Genomic DNA, 18,441 nt, shown 5'->3' on the forward strand with positions numbered 1-18,441 from the left:
ATTTATATAACAACTTTCACAACCTCAGAATTCCCCAGAGCTTTAGAGCCAATGAAGTACTTTCTGAAGTGTAGGCAAGCATCTTCCAGCCCCGCAGCCCTCCCACACAGCGGTGGGGCTGGCGGGCCATTGAAATCTCCATTCACATTGGTGGGACCACAACCCATTGGCGTGAGGGGCTGGAAAATTCCCGCCATAGTCACAGTTGAAATGTGGTAGGTAATTTGCGCAGAGCAAGATCCCATAAACAAGGTGAGAGTGACTGCCTTTGACATCAAGGCAGCATTTGACCGAGTGTAGCGTCAAGGAGCCCTAGCAAAACTGGAGTCAATGAGAATCAGCAGGAAAACTCTCCACTAGTTGGAGTCATAGTGATAATGGCTAGATAATCTATTCTAGATATCAATTGATGGATACATTTTGACAATTGCACCAAGAAAACTCCCCAGCTCTTCTACAAGCAGTTCCATGGGATCTGTCATGTCCACAAACGCACCTCCCACAGTGCTGCACTCCTTCAGTACTACATTGGACTGTCAGTCTAGATTTTATGTTCAAGAGTCTGGAATGGGGTTTCACCCCACAGGCATCTGATTCAAAGGTAAAATTTCTACCTACTCAGCCATGGCTAACCTCCAACTTAATAACATGCAGTTACCACAGGTAGGGATGGGGAAGGGGTACTGATGCCAACAGCCATAGGAAGGGAAGCAGAGCCATACATGGAGGGAGAGGACCCAATGCGAGCAAACTCTCCCTCTCTTCTGCCCTCCACACACCGGCAATGGATATTCTTGGCTATTCATAATACTTGGAGCCTTTAATTGCCAAGCCTATCTTCAGGGGGGCTTCTGTCTCAACCCCCACCTTCCCCCCACCCTTTGATATTACCTCCTCACTGCTGTAACTGTAGTGCATTTGCCTGCCTTCCAGTGGCAGGATCCCTCCATTAACACCAGTCCCACCCTACATGACCCTGAAAGGTGGGGTTGGACACATGGCAGAGTTGAGGTGATTGACTGGTAGCCTGCGCCAACCCAACCTCCAAGAGCACCACAACCCTAGGTAGGAAATCCAGAGTTAAATATAGTAAGCGTAAGCAGATTACTTCTCAAACATGTTACACATTGGTAAATAAGTAACTAGGAAAGGCTACAGGCTTATTGGGTGTCATTAAAAGACGCTAGTTTCAGTGAATAGTTTCTAATCACCATCTGGAATCAGAAAAAAATAACAGCCTTACAATGATTCCATGTGTCCACTATTCTCTAGAAAGGGGATGGCATAACTTGAGTTCTTTACGCCCTGGTCCTCCATAAACTATTTAGCTGCCTGCACAAACACAGTCCACAAACAGGGAACTGGGAATACTAAGGGTGTGAGATCCAGGGCAGAACTTAAGAGGTGCATGTTCTGGTCTTGTGATGATAATAGGTATCTTATCCTGCATCCTTCCGTTTCAAAGCAAACTGCTGTGTTGTTAAATTATGCAAACCACAGATAATTTAGATGTGAGCAGAATATTTAACTTGGACAGAGAACACAGACCCAGGAGACTGAATAAAAAATTAACACGCCCGAGGGACTTTAGGGATTAAAAGATTTTTTTTTGCTGCCCACAGAAATGTGTGTCCAGCCAAAGAATTTATTAATGTGTCAAATAGCCTTCAGGAGAAACACTTTCTATAGTGTCTCAGGATATCCCAACGTAATTTACAACCACTGAAATACTTTTGAAGTGTAACCACCAGGTCCACTCAGCTCCTGACCTCATTACAGCTTTCATCCAAACATGAACAAATTAACTGAACTCCCGAGGTGAGGCGAGAATGACTGCCTTTGACATCAAGGTAGCATATGACAAGGAGCCCTAGCAAAACTGGGGTCAATGGGAAACAGAGGGAAAACTCTCCACTGGTTGGAGTCGTACATAACACAAAGGAAGATGGTTTTGATTGTTGGAGGTCAAGCATTTCAATCCTGGGGCATTGTTGCAGGAGTTCCTCAGGGTAGTGTCCTAGGCCCAATGATCTTCAGCTACTTCATCAATGACTTACCCCCCATCATTAGGTCAGAAGTGAGGATGTTTGCTGATGATTGCATGATGTTCAGCACCATTTGCGACTCCTCAGATACTGAAGCAGTCCATGTCCAAATGCAGCAAGACCTGGACAATAGCCAGGCTTGGCCTGACAAGTGGCAAGTAACATTCATGCCACACAAGTGCCAGGCAATGGTCATCTCCAACAAGAGAGAATCTAACCATCTCCTCTTGACATTCGATGGCATTACCATCACTGAATCCCCTACGATCAACGTCCTTTTGGGGAGGGGGGTGGGGGGGTGGTGGGGGGTTACCATTGACCTGAAACTGAACTGGACTAGCCATATAAATACTGTGGCTACAAGAGCAGGTCAGAGGCTGGGAATTCTGTGGAGAGTAACTCATCTCCTGATTCCCCAAAACCTGTCCACCATCTACATGGCACAAGTGAGGAGTTTGAAGAAATATTCCCCACTTGTCTGGATGAATCCAGCTCCAACAACACTTAAGAAGCTTGACACTATCCAGGACAAAGTAGCCCACTTGATTGGCAGCCCATCCACCGCCTTAAACATTCATTCCCTCCACCAGCGACGCACAGTGGCAGCAGTGTGTACCATCTACAAGATACACTGCAGCAACTCACCCAGGCTCCTTCAACAGCACTTTCCAAACCTACGATCTCCATCACCTACAAGGACAAGGGAAGCAGGTGCATGGGAACACCACCACCTGCAAGTTCCCCTCTAAGCCGCACACCATCCTGACTTGGAACTATGTCGCCATTCCTTCACTGTCGTTGGGTCAAAATTCTGGAACTCCCTCCTTAACAGCACTGTGAGTATACCTACTGCCGTGGTTCAAGAAGGCAGTTCGCTAACATCTTCTCCAGGGCAATTAGGGATGGGCAATAAATGCGGGCCTAGCCAGCGACATCCACATCCCGTGAATTAATAAATTGTTTTAAAATCGTTGTTGTAGGAATTGTGAGTGAATTTGAAAATTGAAATGTGATAATTACCAGATATTTTAGAAATGAAAGCAAAATACTGCGGGTGCTGGAAATCTGAAATAAAAACAGAAAGTACTGGAAATACTCAGCATCATTGGAGATAGAAGCATAGCTAACATTTTGAGTCCAATATGACTCTTCTTCAGAGCTGAAGAACAGTTGTGAAGAAGAGTCATATTCAACTCTAAACGTAAACGGTTTCTCCACAGATGCTGCCAGACCTACTGAGTATTTCCAGCATTTTCTGTCTTTATTTTTTTATATGATATTGGTTGAGGGATAAACTTCGGCCAGGATACCAGGGAAAATTCTTCTCTTCTTCTTCAAAACAGTTCCTTGTTTTAACATCTCATCTGAAAGATGGCACCTCTGACAGTGCAGCACTCCCTCAGTACTGTACTGGGAGTGTCAGTGAGGATTTTGTTCTCAATCTCTGGGGTGGGAACTATAGCTACGACTTTCTAATTCAGAAGCGAGAGTGCTATTTACTGAACTGAAGCTGACAACTCATGGAAGCACTTCTACTCCAACTGGTCCTACTGTGTACCGGAGCTCCCAGGAGCAAGGAATTCACCCTGTTTACATTGCAGAGTGAGTTTCGCAGCACCAACAGTGCTGCTTGAATGTCTCAGATCTCCTGTAGAGGAAGCAGCATCAGCTCATTTGCATTACTGCAGTATTACTGGGTTCAGTGCCATCAGCAATGAAGGGAAGATGAATAAACAGAGCAGCTTACATTTAGATCAATCCCTTCGGATAGAAGTATGAACACACAGTTGGTTCTGTCATTATTGTTGTCATCGTTGCAGGGTAGTTGAAAATAGGGGCCTTATGAGCTGTGATGTTTGAGTGGGATTTAAATCATAGAATCAAAGCAATTTACAGCTTGGAAGGAGACTATTCGGCTCATCATGTCTATGCCAGCCACCAAGGAGCCATCAAACCCAATCCCACTTCACACCTCTTGGTCTGTAGCCTTGTAGATTACAATACTTCAAGGTCACATCCAGGTACTTTTTAAATGTGATGAGGGCTTCTGCCTCGACCACGCGTTCAGCCAGTGAGTTGCAGGTTCCCACCACCCTCTGAGTGAACACATTTCCCCTCAAATCCCTTCTAAACGTCCTACATCTGACCCTGAATCTATGCCCCCTGGTTGTGGATGCCTCAACCAAGGGGAGTGTGGCCCCCTCAAGATTATATACACTTCAATTAAATCTCCCCTCAGCCTTCTCCAGTCCAAAGAAAATAATCTTTCCCTATCCAAATTTTCTCCAGCCCAGACAACATGCTGGTAAAATCTCCTCTGTATCCCCTCTATAATGCGGTAACCAAAACTACATGCAGAACTCCAGCTGATGGCCAAACTAATGTTTTATACAGTTCCAGCATAACTTCCCTGCTCTTATATTCTAGACCTCAGCCATTAAAGGCAAGTATCCAGCCTGCCTTCTTGATCACTTTATTCTACCTGCCCTAGCACCCTTTGAGAACTTGGTGCAGTATTGGTTACCGGCAGCAGAGCTTTAGATAAGGTGAAGCTTACAGCAGTTGGAGGATTGGAGGCTGACCAGGAGCTCATTGGAATCGGTGATTATGGAAATGACAAAGGCATGGATTGTGGTTTTCCACTGCAGATCAGCTGAGGCAGGGGAGGAGTTGAGTGGCATCACTTAAGCAGAAGCAGGCAGCCTTTGTAATGGAGTGCATGTGGGTTCAGCAGCTCAACCCGGGGTCAAATAAGACGTTGCGAATGGATTCTGAATGGACTAGTGCATCCGGAGGTGGTGGTCAGGGGGAAGGATGGAATCGAAAGCAACAGTACGGAGTTTCTGGCAGGGTCCAAAAACAATAGCCTTGGTCTTCTCAGTGTTTAACTGGAGAATATTGCTGCTCCCCCAATACCGGGTGTCAGACTAACAGGTCAACAACACAAACAGTCAAGAGGGGCAATGATGAGATAGAGCTGGATGCCATCCGTATACATGTGGAATTTGACACACTGTTTTCCGATGATATTGCAGAGGGGCAGCATGTAGATGAGAAAGAAGAAGGGGGCCAAGGAAAGACCCTTGGGGGACACAAGAGATTTCAGTGCAGGAATGGGAAGAAAAGTCTTTGCAAGAGATGCTCAGGTTACAGTTGGATAGTTAAGAGTGGAATCAAGCAAGGGCAATACCACTGAGCTGGTCAGCAGAGGAGATGCATTGTGGGAGGATGGTGAAGTCGAACTAACCCTTAAACATCTGCTGTTAGAGCCCATCCCAAAGCCTACTTACATTCAGATTCACACAGACGTGAAAATCAGGCTGGTTTCAGCTTCAGCCTGAAAATCAGCACGTGCCTAAACCAAGTCACTTGTTCTCACTACGTCAGATACATTGGTACAACCTCCTATGTTTGTGAATCTTGCTGTGCTGTAATCTGGCTTTAACGGACACTGGTCAAAAAGGAGAAACTGGCACTGGCAAGGCTCCAGACTCCAGCAAGAATAAAAAAGGAGGCATTAGACTCATTCCAAATTTAGATTCTTTGATTCAGTTAACAGATTGGCGTTTGCAAAAGTGACAGAGGGAAAATTAATCAGTCACTTAAGTGTGTGCTGGGTGTAGATGGCAAAATTAAGTGAAAATCACTGTCCTATGATAGATTCAAGAAACAGTCAGCCAAATAAATGAATGAATGAAATATTGCCTGTAATAAATGTGGCAGATATTGTAATAATATAAAAGAAGCTTAGTGTATATATGGGACTGATTTGTTCTAGTCAGCAGGGGATGGGAAGGGATGGGTCTCCAGTAAAAACACAAAACAGCGATGGTAAATCGGGAGCTAGTTTTACATGGTGACAGATTTCCTTTTCTATCCATGACTAAGTCATAAGGTTGTGGGTTCAAGTCCCACTCCAGAGACTTGAGCACAATAATCTAAGTTGATACTCCAATGCAGTACTGAGGGAATGCAGTACTGTTAGAAGTGCCATTAAACCAAGGCCCTGACTGCCCTCTCAACTGGATGTAAAAGATCCCATGGCCTCTATTTTCCTGGCCAATATTCATCCCTCAACCAACATCATAAAAACCAGATAGTCCAGTCAATAATCGCCTTGCTGTTTATAAGAGCTTGCTGTGCTCAAATTGGCTACCGTGTTTCCTACATTACAACAGTGACTACACTTCAAAAAGTACTCCATTGGCGGTAAAGCGCTTTGGGATGTTCTGAGACAGTGAAAGGCACTAAACAGAATTACAGTGAGTGACATATAGAACCCCCATCAGAATTTCAGCTCCCGTTTTGTGCCTATTGAGGTGTAAGATCCAGTGCAACACCAGAGGAGTACAGGGCAGATTTTTAGGAGAAAATGCACCATTCATTTTGTACAGACTGGGCGGTTCATCAGAAAATTTCATGTCCGTTGCTCACCATTTACCACCCACGACAGACGACGACCCAGGAACATGACACAGGGCGTTTCCTGACATCGTACCAACTCATTGAAAGTTGGAGTTCATTTTTGTTCGGGTTCCTTGGTGTTGTATTCCATCAAATGCTGCCTTGATGTCAAGGGCAGTCGTTCTCAACTCATGCTTGGAATTCAACTCTTCGGTCCATGTGTGGACCAGTGCTGCAATGAGATCTGGAACCAAGTGGCCCTGGTGGAACGCAAACTGAGCAGCAGTGAGCAAGTTACTGCTGAGTAAGTGTCACTTGGTGGTACTGTTAATAACAGTTTTTGTTACTTTGCTAATGGTTGAGAGCAGGCTGATGGAGCAGTAATTGAATTTGTCCTGCTTTTTGTGGATATCCCTGGAAAATTTTCCACTTTATCAGGTAATTGCCAGTGTTGTAACTCTTTCGAGTACAAACACGTTTCCATCTGTTCCTATTCAGATGAAGTTACATTGTTTCATAGTTTGCCATTGTGAGATTTGAACTCTTGATCTTGGGGTTACAAGCCCAGTACCATAACCACTTGGCTATTTAGGCCAAGCATTTCCATCTGTTTCAGATGAAGTTACATTGTTTCATAGTTTTGCCATCGTGAGATTTGAATGCTTGATCTTGGGGTTACAAACCCAGTACCATAACCACTTGGCTGTACTGGAATAGCTTAGATGGGGTGCAGCTAGTTCTGGAGCACTATTCTTCAGTATTATTGCTGGAATTTTGTCAGGGCCCATAGCCTTTGCAGTATCCAGCACTTTCAGCTGTTCCTTGACATCATGTGGAGTGAATCGAATTGGCTGAAGACTGACATTTGTTGCTGGGGACCTCAGGAGCAGGCTGAGATGGAACATCCACTTGGCACTTCTGGCTGAAGATGGTTGCAAATGCTTCAGCCTTATCTTTTGTACTGATGTGCTGTGTTCTCCCATCATTGAGTTTGGAGATATTTGTGGCGCCTCCTTCTCTGGTTAGATTTTTAATTGTCCCCTACCTTTACAACAGAATGTAGCAGGACTGCAGAGCTTTTATCTGATCCGTTGGTTGTAGTATTGCTTAGCTCTGTGTATTGCATGCTGTGTCTTGTGTTGTAGCTTCGCCTCATTTTTAGGTGTGCCTGGTGCTGCTCCTGCCCTCCTGCACTCCTCATTGAACAGGTTTGGCCCCTAGCTTGATGGTAATGATAGAGTAGGGGATATGCTAGGCCATGAGGTTAAAGATTATGGTTGAGTACAGTTCTTCTGCTGCTGATGGCTCAAGGTGCTTCATCCATGCCCAGTTTTGAGCTGCTAAATCTGTTCTGAATCTATCCCATTTAGCATGGTCATGCCACACAACACAATAGGGAGTATTCTCAGTGTGAAAATGGAACTTTGCCTCCAAAAGGACCATTCAACATCAACATAGTCACCGGACATGATAAAGGTACACTCAGCTCAGCTGACCCAACAAACTCTTCCTCGCTAAATTGAGGGGCTTGTGTCAAAATTGGGAGAGCTGTCCACATTCTTGTCAAGCAATAATCAGATAGAGTCATACTCACCAAATCAAGCCTCACAGCCAATGTTCGGATCCTCCATTACCATGGTCATGTCATGGGCAGATGCGTTTATGACAGATAGATTGGTGATGATGAAGTCAATTGAGTTTTTTCTTTCAGGTTGGTTCTCTCACCACCTGCTCTAGGCCCAGTTACGTCCTTCAGGGCTCAGCCAGCTCAGTTCGTAGTGGTACTCAAGTGGTGATGGACATTAAAGAGTACATTCTGTGCACTTGTTTCTTCCAAGTGGTGTTTAACATGGAGGAGCTTAAGTACATAGTAATCAGCAGGAGGTTTGCTTGTCCATGTTTGACATGAGGCCATGAGACTTCATGGGGTCCAGGCTCAATGTTAAGAACTCCCAATGCCACTGCCTCTCAGCAGTATACCACAGTGCCACCATGTCTGGTGGGTCTGTCCTGCCACTGAGTCAATACATAGCCAGGAATGGTAATGGAGAATCTGAACATTGGCTGTAAGGCTTGATTTGGTGAGTATGATTATATCTGATTATTGCTTCACTAGAATGTAGACAGCTCTCCCAATTTTGACACAGCCCCCCGATGTTAGCGAGGAAGAGTTTGTTGGGTCAGCTGAGCTGACCGTACCTTTATTGTGTCCGGTGACTATGTCGATGTTGAGTGGTCCATCCGGTTTTATTCTTATTTAACTTTTCCGTATCAGTTTGATACAACTGAGTGACTTACTGGATCATTTCAGAACGTAGTTAAGAGTAAACCACATTGCTGCGGGTCTGGAGTCACATGTAGGCCAGACCAGGTAAGGACGACTGATTTCCTTCCCTAAAGGACATTAGTGAACTAGGTGTGTTCTCACAACAATCTGGTAGTTTCATGGTCATTATTACCGTGATTAGTTTTTTATTCCACATTTATTTACTTAATTAATTTTAAATTGCCCCTGCTGCTGTGGTGATTTGAATTCATGTTTCTGGATTACAAGTCCAGCATATTAACCACATCTTCTACTCCTATTGTAACTCCTACTGTAACTTGGATAAGCTTTAGAGAGTGTGCAGCAAGGTGCAACTGAATAGACAGTTGGCATTAGGTACTTGAGTGATGAGGAGAGGGTGTGAGAGCTGGTAATGTTCACATTGGAAAAATAAGATCGGGGTATCTTCTTGAAGTGGCTGAGGTACTGAAAGTCTTCGACAAAGTAGAGTATATATTCATCTTGTGGGATAGCACAAAATGGGTGACATCATATCAACTGCCCGTTGCACCCCTGCTCAATATTCAGTTCCATTTGTATTGGGTGGTATTGCCAATAGGGTACCATGGCCCGAATCTTCCGATTAGCTTTGAAACCACTTTGTCCGATGCTGGTCAGACAAAAAAACTACCCACGGACCTGGAAAAGGCCAGACTTCTGATCCATGATGCAGAAGAACTCCTTCAACCCAGAAATCCTCATAGAGAGCAGTGTTCCAAAGTCATGACCCTTCTTTCTGGCACTAGCTACCATAAGGTAAGTTTAAATGTCCTGTGTGAATGGGTGATGGATGATGGATGAATGTTAATAAATGGGTGAGTTGATGAGGGAATGAATGGGTAAGGTGGGTAGGTGGATGAGGTAAATGGGTGAGTGGATAGGATGGCAGGTGGGTAGGGTTGCTGGTGAGGGAATAAGCAGGTGATTCCAGGGGTAGTCAGGTTGGATCGGGAGAGGTTGGCAGGTTGGGGGCTGGTCAGGTCTGGTCTGGGGATAGTTGGTTCGGGTCGGGACGGTTAGTGTGGTTAGGAGGGGTAGTCGGGTCAGGTCAGGGGAGGTAGTCAGGGGGTCAAGGAGCATGTCAATAGGTCAGTGTGGGTGAATGAGGGGGTGGTGGTCAGGTGTGTAGTTACACAGGAGTTAGACGAGGATTTTTGTGCCTAACGTTTCTTGGGTAACTACCAATTAATTAATTAACTGATTCAGGTAAGTAAGCCGAACCATCTGAAGTCTCCACCTCTAAGTCAGCAGGGGAATTGCCCATCAGCAGTTCAAACTTCCCGGGCAATTCGTGCGGAGTCAGCACACCGGGACTTCCGTGTGGTCCCGACATCTTGGATCATATGTCCGGTGTCCGACGACCTGGACACCGGAAGATCTGGTCCCATTCTTTTTGTGCTACAGGACAGGGCACAATTCTACCCCAGGTAGTTTTAACAGAGTCACAGATTCTACAACTCAAAGACCATGGCTTAAACTGAGGGCCGTAGCACGATTTAACCACATTACACAGAGCAGGGTGAATGGAATGGACCATCTAAAGAACCAGTGGGGGCAGAGTGGGTGGAGTAGGGGGGAATGACCATTTGTAGTCTGATTGAGGCAACACGAGGATGGGCGTGTTAGGCAACCAATGGAGAGAGTGTGGGGATAGGGCAGTTAGAAGCAGAGGTCATTTGATGATACCTCCAGGAATACATCCAACAAGAGTTGGCAATTAAGTTCTGCATTCATCTGAGCTTCTCAATGTAGTATTTTACAAAGTGTAAACTGGACACTAACGGTTCATTGATCACACTCTGCTATTGTGCACTTAATATACAAAAAAAGAGCAAAATCTTTTACCAATACATCTTGGCATGGTAACCATATCCTTTCGAAGGTGGTCTGGACAGCGTTAATCCAGTTCAAAGTATACAGATTAAACCACATCACAAATCTCCTCTTAATCTTTGGCATTGGTTAACAATGATCTGGCAGTCCTTCTCAGAAAAGTAACAAGATTAAACCATGTGAGAAAAGGAAATGCCGCACAGGAGGTTTGCCTTTGATGTTGTTTCTAAGGTTTTTTTTATCCATTCATGGGATGCAGGCATCACTGGTTAGGCCAGTAGGTGAGTTGGTAAGTGCAGGCGAAGTTTCATCTTAGTCAACATATGTTATTAAATAAACTATCACAATTCACTGACGATAGGCTGTGCCGATGGTTCTGCCTCCAATCTGGAGATTGGCTTTTGCAAAATGTTTTCATTTTTGTTCCTTCATTACTTGGTTCTTGGTTTTTGATCCAGGCTCTGCTCAGATTGATAATGTCTACCAGCCCAAAACCAAATGTTAAATCAACTTGGGCTAGTCAACACAATACTTGGTGGATATAAAACCACTACAATGAAGCTGGCTAAAATTCAGCAAGTATTGATAGCAGACTGTTCCAGTGCTCTCCTGGCTGGCCTCCCACCTCTGTAAATTTGAACTCATCCAAAAAGCACCTGCCCATATTCTAACTCACACCAGGACCCCTCAGCCATCACCCATTGACCCGCAGTGGCTCCTGGTCCAGCAAAGCCTCAGTTTTAAAATTCTTATCCTTATTTTCAAATATCTCCATGGCCCCACCTCTTCCCTATCTCTGTAGCCACCTCCAGTCTTGCACCCTTCCAAGATCTTGCCAAGGTGCCAGCATATGCATGATGGGCTGAATGCCTGCCTCCTGTGCTATATTATCCTGTGAGTCACCTTTCCTGAAGCAGTCCATGTCCAAATGTAGCAAGATCTCGGCAATATCCAGGCTTGAGCTGACAAGTGGCAAGTTTCATTCACGCCACACAAGTGCCAGGCAATGACCAGCTCCAACAGAAGAGAATCTAACCATCGCCTCTTGACATTCAATGGCATTACCATTGCTGAATCCCCACTGTCAACATTCTGAGGGTTACCATTGACCAGAAACTGAACTGGACTAGCCATATAAATACTGTGGCTAGAAGAGCAGGTCAGAGGCTAGGAATCCTGCGGCGAGTAGCTCACCTGACTTCCCAAAGCCTGTCCACCATCTACAAGGCACAAGACAGGAATGTGATGGAATACTCTTCACTTGCCTGGATGAGTGCAGCTCCAATAACACATAAGAAGCTTGACACTGTCCAGGACAAAGCAGCCCACTTGATTGGCATCCCTTCCACAAACATTCACTCCCTCCACCACCAACAGACAGTAGCAGCAGTGTCTACCATCTACAAGATGCACTGTTGGAACTCAACAAGGCTCCTTAGACAGCACCTTCCAAACCCATGACCACTACCATCTAGAAGGACAAGGGTAACAGATAAATGGGAACACCACCACCTGCAAGTTCTCCCCCCCATGTCACTCACCATCCTGACTTGGAAACATACCACCATTCCTTCACTGTTGCTGACTCAAAATCCTGGATCTCCCTTCCTAACAGCACTGTGGGTGTACCTACACCACATGGACTGCAGCCGTTCAAGAAGGCAGCTCATCACCACCTTCCCATGGGCAATTAGGGATGGGCAATAAATGCTGGCCCAGCCAGCGAAACCCACATCCCATGATTGAATTTCTAAAAAGTACTTTCTGTTTCTAGGTTATGTTACTGAGCTAGCAATACCGAGAATGTGAGTTTGAATCCCCCCATGGCATTTGAGAATTTGAATTTAGATCATAAAAATCTGGAATTTAAAAAAAAAGCTTGTATCAATAAAGTGACTATGAAGCTGCATGATTGCCATAAAAAACCCAATTGGTTCACCAGTATCTGCCCTTATATGTGACTCCTCTCCCACAGAAAGTGCTGAGCCAACAGTTTACTAAAATCATTACAAGGAATAACTTCACCCCAGGGAATCAAAATGAAGCCCCACTTTTCAGGGGGTAACTAGGGGACTGGCCTTGCCAGTGATGTCCACATTCCAAGAATTAAATAAAAAAAAAATTGTATTGCATCAGCTCTTGTTGTTAAACCTGCCCAATCCCTCATCATCATGTAGATAGGCCTTTCTTGGCGTGGCTCTTTCTCTGGTCCTACCATTGACGTCTCCAGGGAGCAAGAGCCATAGGAAGCAGTAGCAGGAATGAGGAATGATGGATGCTGCCCAAGGGTTTGTGTTGCTCAATGTTCTTCCCTTTTCTCATTCCAGCACCGTGTCTCTGTTTCTCAAGTCAATCACACTCCTCGTTTTGAAAGATGAAGCTGCCTCTGGCGATTGGTTTATTCCTGATAATGGAAGTTCTCTTGATGGCTGGGGTTCACTCTGCCAGAATAAGACAAATGAAGATAAGAGACAAAATGGTTGCAGGTAAGGAAAAAACATTGAGAGAAATAAAACACAGCATGGAAGAACAATAAGCTGCCAAAACCAGTGGAGACTTCAATCAACTCAGTTTGTGTCATTTTAGAAAGCCTAGTGGCTGGGACAGTATGGCTGCTGCAACTTGTTGTGGTGCACCAGATGTCTCGATGCATAGTGCCAGGGAGTAAAGGAACCCATAGTCCATTCATCTCACTTAGCTGCTTTTGGCTGGAATGAGAAGAGACAGATTGGAAGCAAAGCAACGTGGACGTTGAGTCCACTGATAAACTTTGCGGCATCCCATATTGACATCTCTGAGTTTCTTTGGCATATTATTAGGACCTACCAACCTGCCTCTTTGCTCAGCACCTGGGCAACAGTTACAAGGAAAGACTGTAGAGAAAAGAATAGGATTTCATATCCGCAATAAAAAGAGGATGTATATTTCCCAATGTTCAAATACAAATGCTTTTGTAAAGCAACACTGGAAATTGCCCACTGTTTTGTTTTATGTTGTAAATTGTGAGTAATATTGTTAGTGAGATAATATTTAGGAATTTGCGTGACTTTCCTAACTCATTATTCCTTGTAACAAAAGATTGGGTTACTTAAACCATCAAGCGGGTTTTGTCAAAGAAGTACTTCTAATTTGAAAATTCACGGATGTTTACAATATAAAACATTCTCAAGCTACAATTAGAGGAGGTCTTGTGGTGCAGTGAGTAGCGCCCTGCCTCTGAGCCAGAAGCTCCAGGTCCAAGTCCCACTTGATGGTCAAGGAAGGTATGTTCATAATATGGCCAAACAGATTGACTACCCTCTCCTTCCAACGCATGCTAATGGCAGATGGTAAGAATGGGAGAGATTCCTGGTCAGCCATGCGATAGAAAGAAATTGGAGCCTCTACCACCATTATCCATAACTCCAGACTGAAACTTGCATGTAAGAGTGGATGTTGCCACAGCAACTCGGACTCCTTGTGGGGCCTGGCTGGCTCACTTGGCTGGATGGCTGGTGTGGATCAGATTGGTTCCAACAGCTCAGGGCTCGATCCCTGTTGCAGCTGGGATGTATTCAGGACCTGCTTCCTTGCCCTATCCATGGTGGAGATTGTGATGCTGTGGGTCAGACCAGCCATTGGGCAGAGAACTCAGGAAGAAGAAGCTACAATTAACCTCAACGCTAGGGAGACGGAAATTGGTTGGGGCTTCTGATCACTATCCAGTGAAGGTGTTGGATACCAGGTTATCTTTGGCTGGAATTTTCCATGCCAGTTGGCGACAACATAGCGAGAAGGCCAAAAATTGGTTTTATGCCATCATGAAACCACTTTGTGATCTTCGGCTCTGCCCATCTATGGAGGGCTGCGGCTCCTGCCATCCAATGTCGGGAACTTAATTTTAAAACGTTTGCATCTCACCATTGCGCCCGCACACTGGAATCATCCCCCATGTCAAATTTACTTCCCATGTCGACGTGACTTCAGAACGGTGTGATTTACGACTGCCTTTAAGAGGCGTGCACATGGCGAGCTGAACCTCGAGGGGAACTCGGAGGTGAGTGCGCACAGCCTTGCGCAGCGCTCACGGGGATCGCCCACAGGACATCAAGGAAAAGGCGCTGTGCATTCTGGCGGGCAGGGGGACAGGCAAATCGCTTTTTCCCGGCTGGCTTTCAGTGCGGTGCCGGGACAAGGGCTCCAGTGTGGGTGGAGGATGGGGAGGGCCTGGGTGGGCAGCAAGGCAGCACAGACTGAAGGAAGTACACAAGCTCATGCTGGGAGTTTGAGGGAGGGGGGTGTAAAGGGTGAGTGTAGCACCCGCGCACTTGAAAAAGCCTTTCAAAAGTGAGCATTCTTCCGCAGCTGAGACCATTCAGCTGCAGCTCCATTGACAGGCTTGGAGTCGGGCCTCTGAAGTTTTTCTGCCCACTCAAGGAATGCAAAAGCATGAAAGTGCCACCAAATGCTCCAGAGCTTTTCACCCCTCAGGCGCAGACTGCAAATTAATGTGCCTTTTAGGGTGCTGCAGAATAATTGGATAACTGGGTAAGTTGTGTCCAGTGAGTGTGAAGCCAGACCATCACTTTGCTCTGAAGATTACACACTGCACAGGGAAGAGGCCCTGGACTTTTCTTTTATTCATTCACAGGATGTGGGCTTCGCTGGCTGGGCCATCATTTATTACCCAGCCCTAGTTGCCCTTGAGAAGGTGATGGTGAGCTGCCTTCTTGAACCGGTGCAGTCCCCGTGGTGTAGGTACATCCACTGTGCTGTTAGGGAGGGAGTTTCAGGATTTTGACCCAGCGACAGTGAAGAAATGGTGATATATTTCCAAGTCAGGATGGTGAGTGATTTGGAGGGGAACTTCCAGGTGGTAGGGTTCCCATGTATCTGCTGCCCTTGTCCTTCTAGATGGTAGTGGTCGTGGGTTTGGAAGGTGCTGTCAAAGAAGCCTTTGTGAATTCCCTCAGTGCATCTTATAGATGGTACACACACTGCTGCTACTGTGCGTCAGTGGTGGAGGGAGTGAATGTTTGTGGATGTGGCGCCAATCAAGTGGGCTGCTTTGTCTTTATCTTGTGCAGGAACCAAGGTTTCACATCTGAATGACACGAACACTGCTCAGCATAATAAGGAGCCATAGACAGGGAGACGTTCTTGGGAATTTATTTACAATAGTGAACATTAAGTACAAGTGGTTAACACCTGTGCCCATGCGTTGCAACTACATCTTCTTAACCTTCCTAACCCTGCCGCTACGTCTTGGTGCATCCCCAACATCCAGAGTGGAGGTGAGACAGCCTGCTGACTGCTATGCTATGTTGTCTGTGATGACCTTGGTGGGCGATCTCTGGAGGGCCCTGGCCAGCTTTGGGTATCCTGCTGTGGATCAGGTGCATCCTCCTTGGCCTGTGGAGCTGGAGATGATGGAATCATAGGAAGAGGAGATTTGGATTGGCCGGACATTTCTGGAATCAGCTGGGTGGATGACCCTGGGGTGTCGAGCAGATAATCCTCCTCCTTATGGGTGCTCAATGGTCTCTGGCTGACTCCTTGAGGAGAAGGGGAAGCTGGAGCGAGATTGAGCTGCCCTGCACCCCTCTCGCATTGACACTGTTGGAGGCTAACGACGGTGTTAGCGATGGAGTTCAGCCCACACAACAGTACAGGACCAATGTCCTGGAACATGGCAGCTGCCATCCTGCCAGCGTTGGCCTCGGTGCATTGGCATGCCGGCGCTATTACCTCAGACTGAAGGTGGGTGGACTCCCCCATCGTCCCTTGCAATCTGAGGAGCGGAGTGGACATCTCTTCCTGATTTTCCCATGAATATCTTTGCAGCTCCAACACTGATTGAGGACCAAGTCCAGAGGCTCATCATCTGACTCAGGCTCAGCAAATTCCTTGCCTCCACCAGTCCTCCAAGTGCCAGTGATCTCAGATGTCCCTGCCTCCACTTACTGTGGAACAGATTGTGTGCTGTGCTCACCAGATTGTGATCCTGAGGTTGCTCTACATCTAGGTTCCACTGGGGTGTGTGTCAGTCTGCTGGTGGAGGGTGACTGGTCTTCAATGTTGCTCCCCTCGGGGCCCTCATCCAAGGTGCTCTTGGTGCTGGATTTGGCATCAAGGTTGCCTGAGGGCAACATGGCAGATGTGCCTAGGATAGAAAATGGAAACACAGAACAGTGGACTCAGGGGAGTGTTGAGAGAGGGATGATATGGTGCAGAATCTTCACATGGAAGCTTGCTACCGACCTCTCCGTCACTGCAGGTACAGTCCACGTACTCTCCGGTTAGCCCCAATGCGCGACTCTCGAACGAAGTGAAGACCTTGATGTCCACCCTCAGTTTGGGACCTCTCCTGTTGATTGTGTGCGATCTTGTCCTGCATAAAGACAGATGGAGAGAATGTGAGCAAGGCGCATGCCAGGCCAAGCGAGGAGGATGCCAGGTCTGCGTGTGTGCTGAGTGGGCAGTCTCCAGAGGAGTTGAGGCCAGATGGAGATGTGAGAGTGCATGTGAGAGAGTGAGTGGTGATTCCCCTTGAGCTGGCAGTGAGTGAGATACCAGTGAATGTGTGATTAGCTTGTGAATGTGTGAGTTTGGAGTGATGAAATGGTTGACTTACCCTGGTGGCACAGATTCATTCTTTTTCTGCACTGGATGGCCGACCTCTTGTATGTAGTGTTGGCACTGACCACCACTGCCACTGCTTCCCAAGCCGGAGTGGTGAGACTGATGAACCTCCTGCAGCCAGAGCGGGGATGGAGCACATCGCAGCGGACCTCCACGGAGTCCAAAAGTCATCGCAGGGATGAGTCACTGAATCAAGGGGGCTGGACGCTTCTTGGCTCTTGGGGCCATGTCTTCACTGGAGTAGCCCCGGGCTGCAACCATCGAGAAATGGCCACACGGCCAGTAAATACGGCACCCGGAGTAAGAAAGCAGTGAGGTTATGGCATGGCGGGCAAATCAGGGGCTGGCCGCCAGCAATCCGGTGTGACTGCATAATTTATGAGGCGGGAAGGCCTGAAAATCTACCATTGCAGCTGATGGGTAAAACATCTTTTTTCACACCTGCTACATGGGATGATTCCGTTCACAAAATAAACCAGCGCATGCAATAACTCTTGAATACCACGGGCAGAACAATTCACAGCAACACAAATAATTGATCATTCGTATTTTGACCCCAAGGCATTCTACCTACACAATTCATTTACAATGGCCAGGATTTTCCATGTGCCAGGCAGCTCGGTGGGAGTGGGTGCGGGCAGCCGCGGAGCTGACCGCCACCCGCGATTGGGTCAGCACCGCGATTTTAGGCAGGCAGGCCACCCAGCGTGGATCCCTGTGTGGGCGGGGGGAGGAGGGAGGGTCAGGCACGGAGCTGCCTCAGGGAGATTGAAGTGTTTTTTAAAGACATTATTAAAAACATTAAGAATGTAATGAAAAGTGTCCCCTCCTGTGACTGTGTCACATGAGATGGGACATGTTTTTATTTTCAAAATAAAGTTTTTATATAATCAGTGTTAGCTTTAGGAAACCTCATCCCTCGTGTGGCCTTTTCGCCTGCTGGGCAGTGTAAATTTGGAGTTACTTAGTACATTTATGGCCTTAATGGGCCTTTCAATTATCAACGGGCGCGCACGTCATCGCAAAACAGTGCGATGATGTCAGGACACACACCCAATGTCATCATGTGTCATTTTACTTTCCGGCATGTTGGGCCCACCCCCACACGCCAAATGTTAAATTCTGCCCCGTAAGAAGACTTGCAATTATTCACACAATGCACCCTTCATGACTTCAGGACATCCCAAAAAGCTTTATGGCCAATGAAGCACT

At 46.5% G+C, this 18,441-nt stretch overlaps 1 protein-coding gene across 1 annotated transcript in view; it reads left to right on the forward strand.

The window, feature by feature from the left end:
* matn4 (matrilin 4) overlaps positions 1–18,441 on the forward strand; it is a 72,512-nt gene that overhangs the window by 24,855 nt on the left and 29,216 nt on the right. The window contains exon 2 of the mRNA XM_041204654.1: positions 12,936–13,094. Coding sequence (XP_041060588.1) covers positions 12,983–13,094 — 112 coding nt within the window. The 5' untranslated portion in view covers positions 12,936–12,982. The remainder of the gene's footprint in view (positions 1–12,935; positions 13,095–18,441) is intronic.

The sequence above is a fragment of the Carcharodon carcharias genome, chromosome 14, assembly GCF_017639515.1.
Source record: "Carcharodon carcharias isolate sCarCar2 chromosome 14, sCarCar2.pri, whole genome shotgun sequence".
Lineage (NCBI taxonomy): Eukaryota > Metazoa > Chordata > Chondrichthyes > Lamniformes > Lamnidae > Carcharodon > Carcharodon carcharias.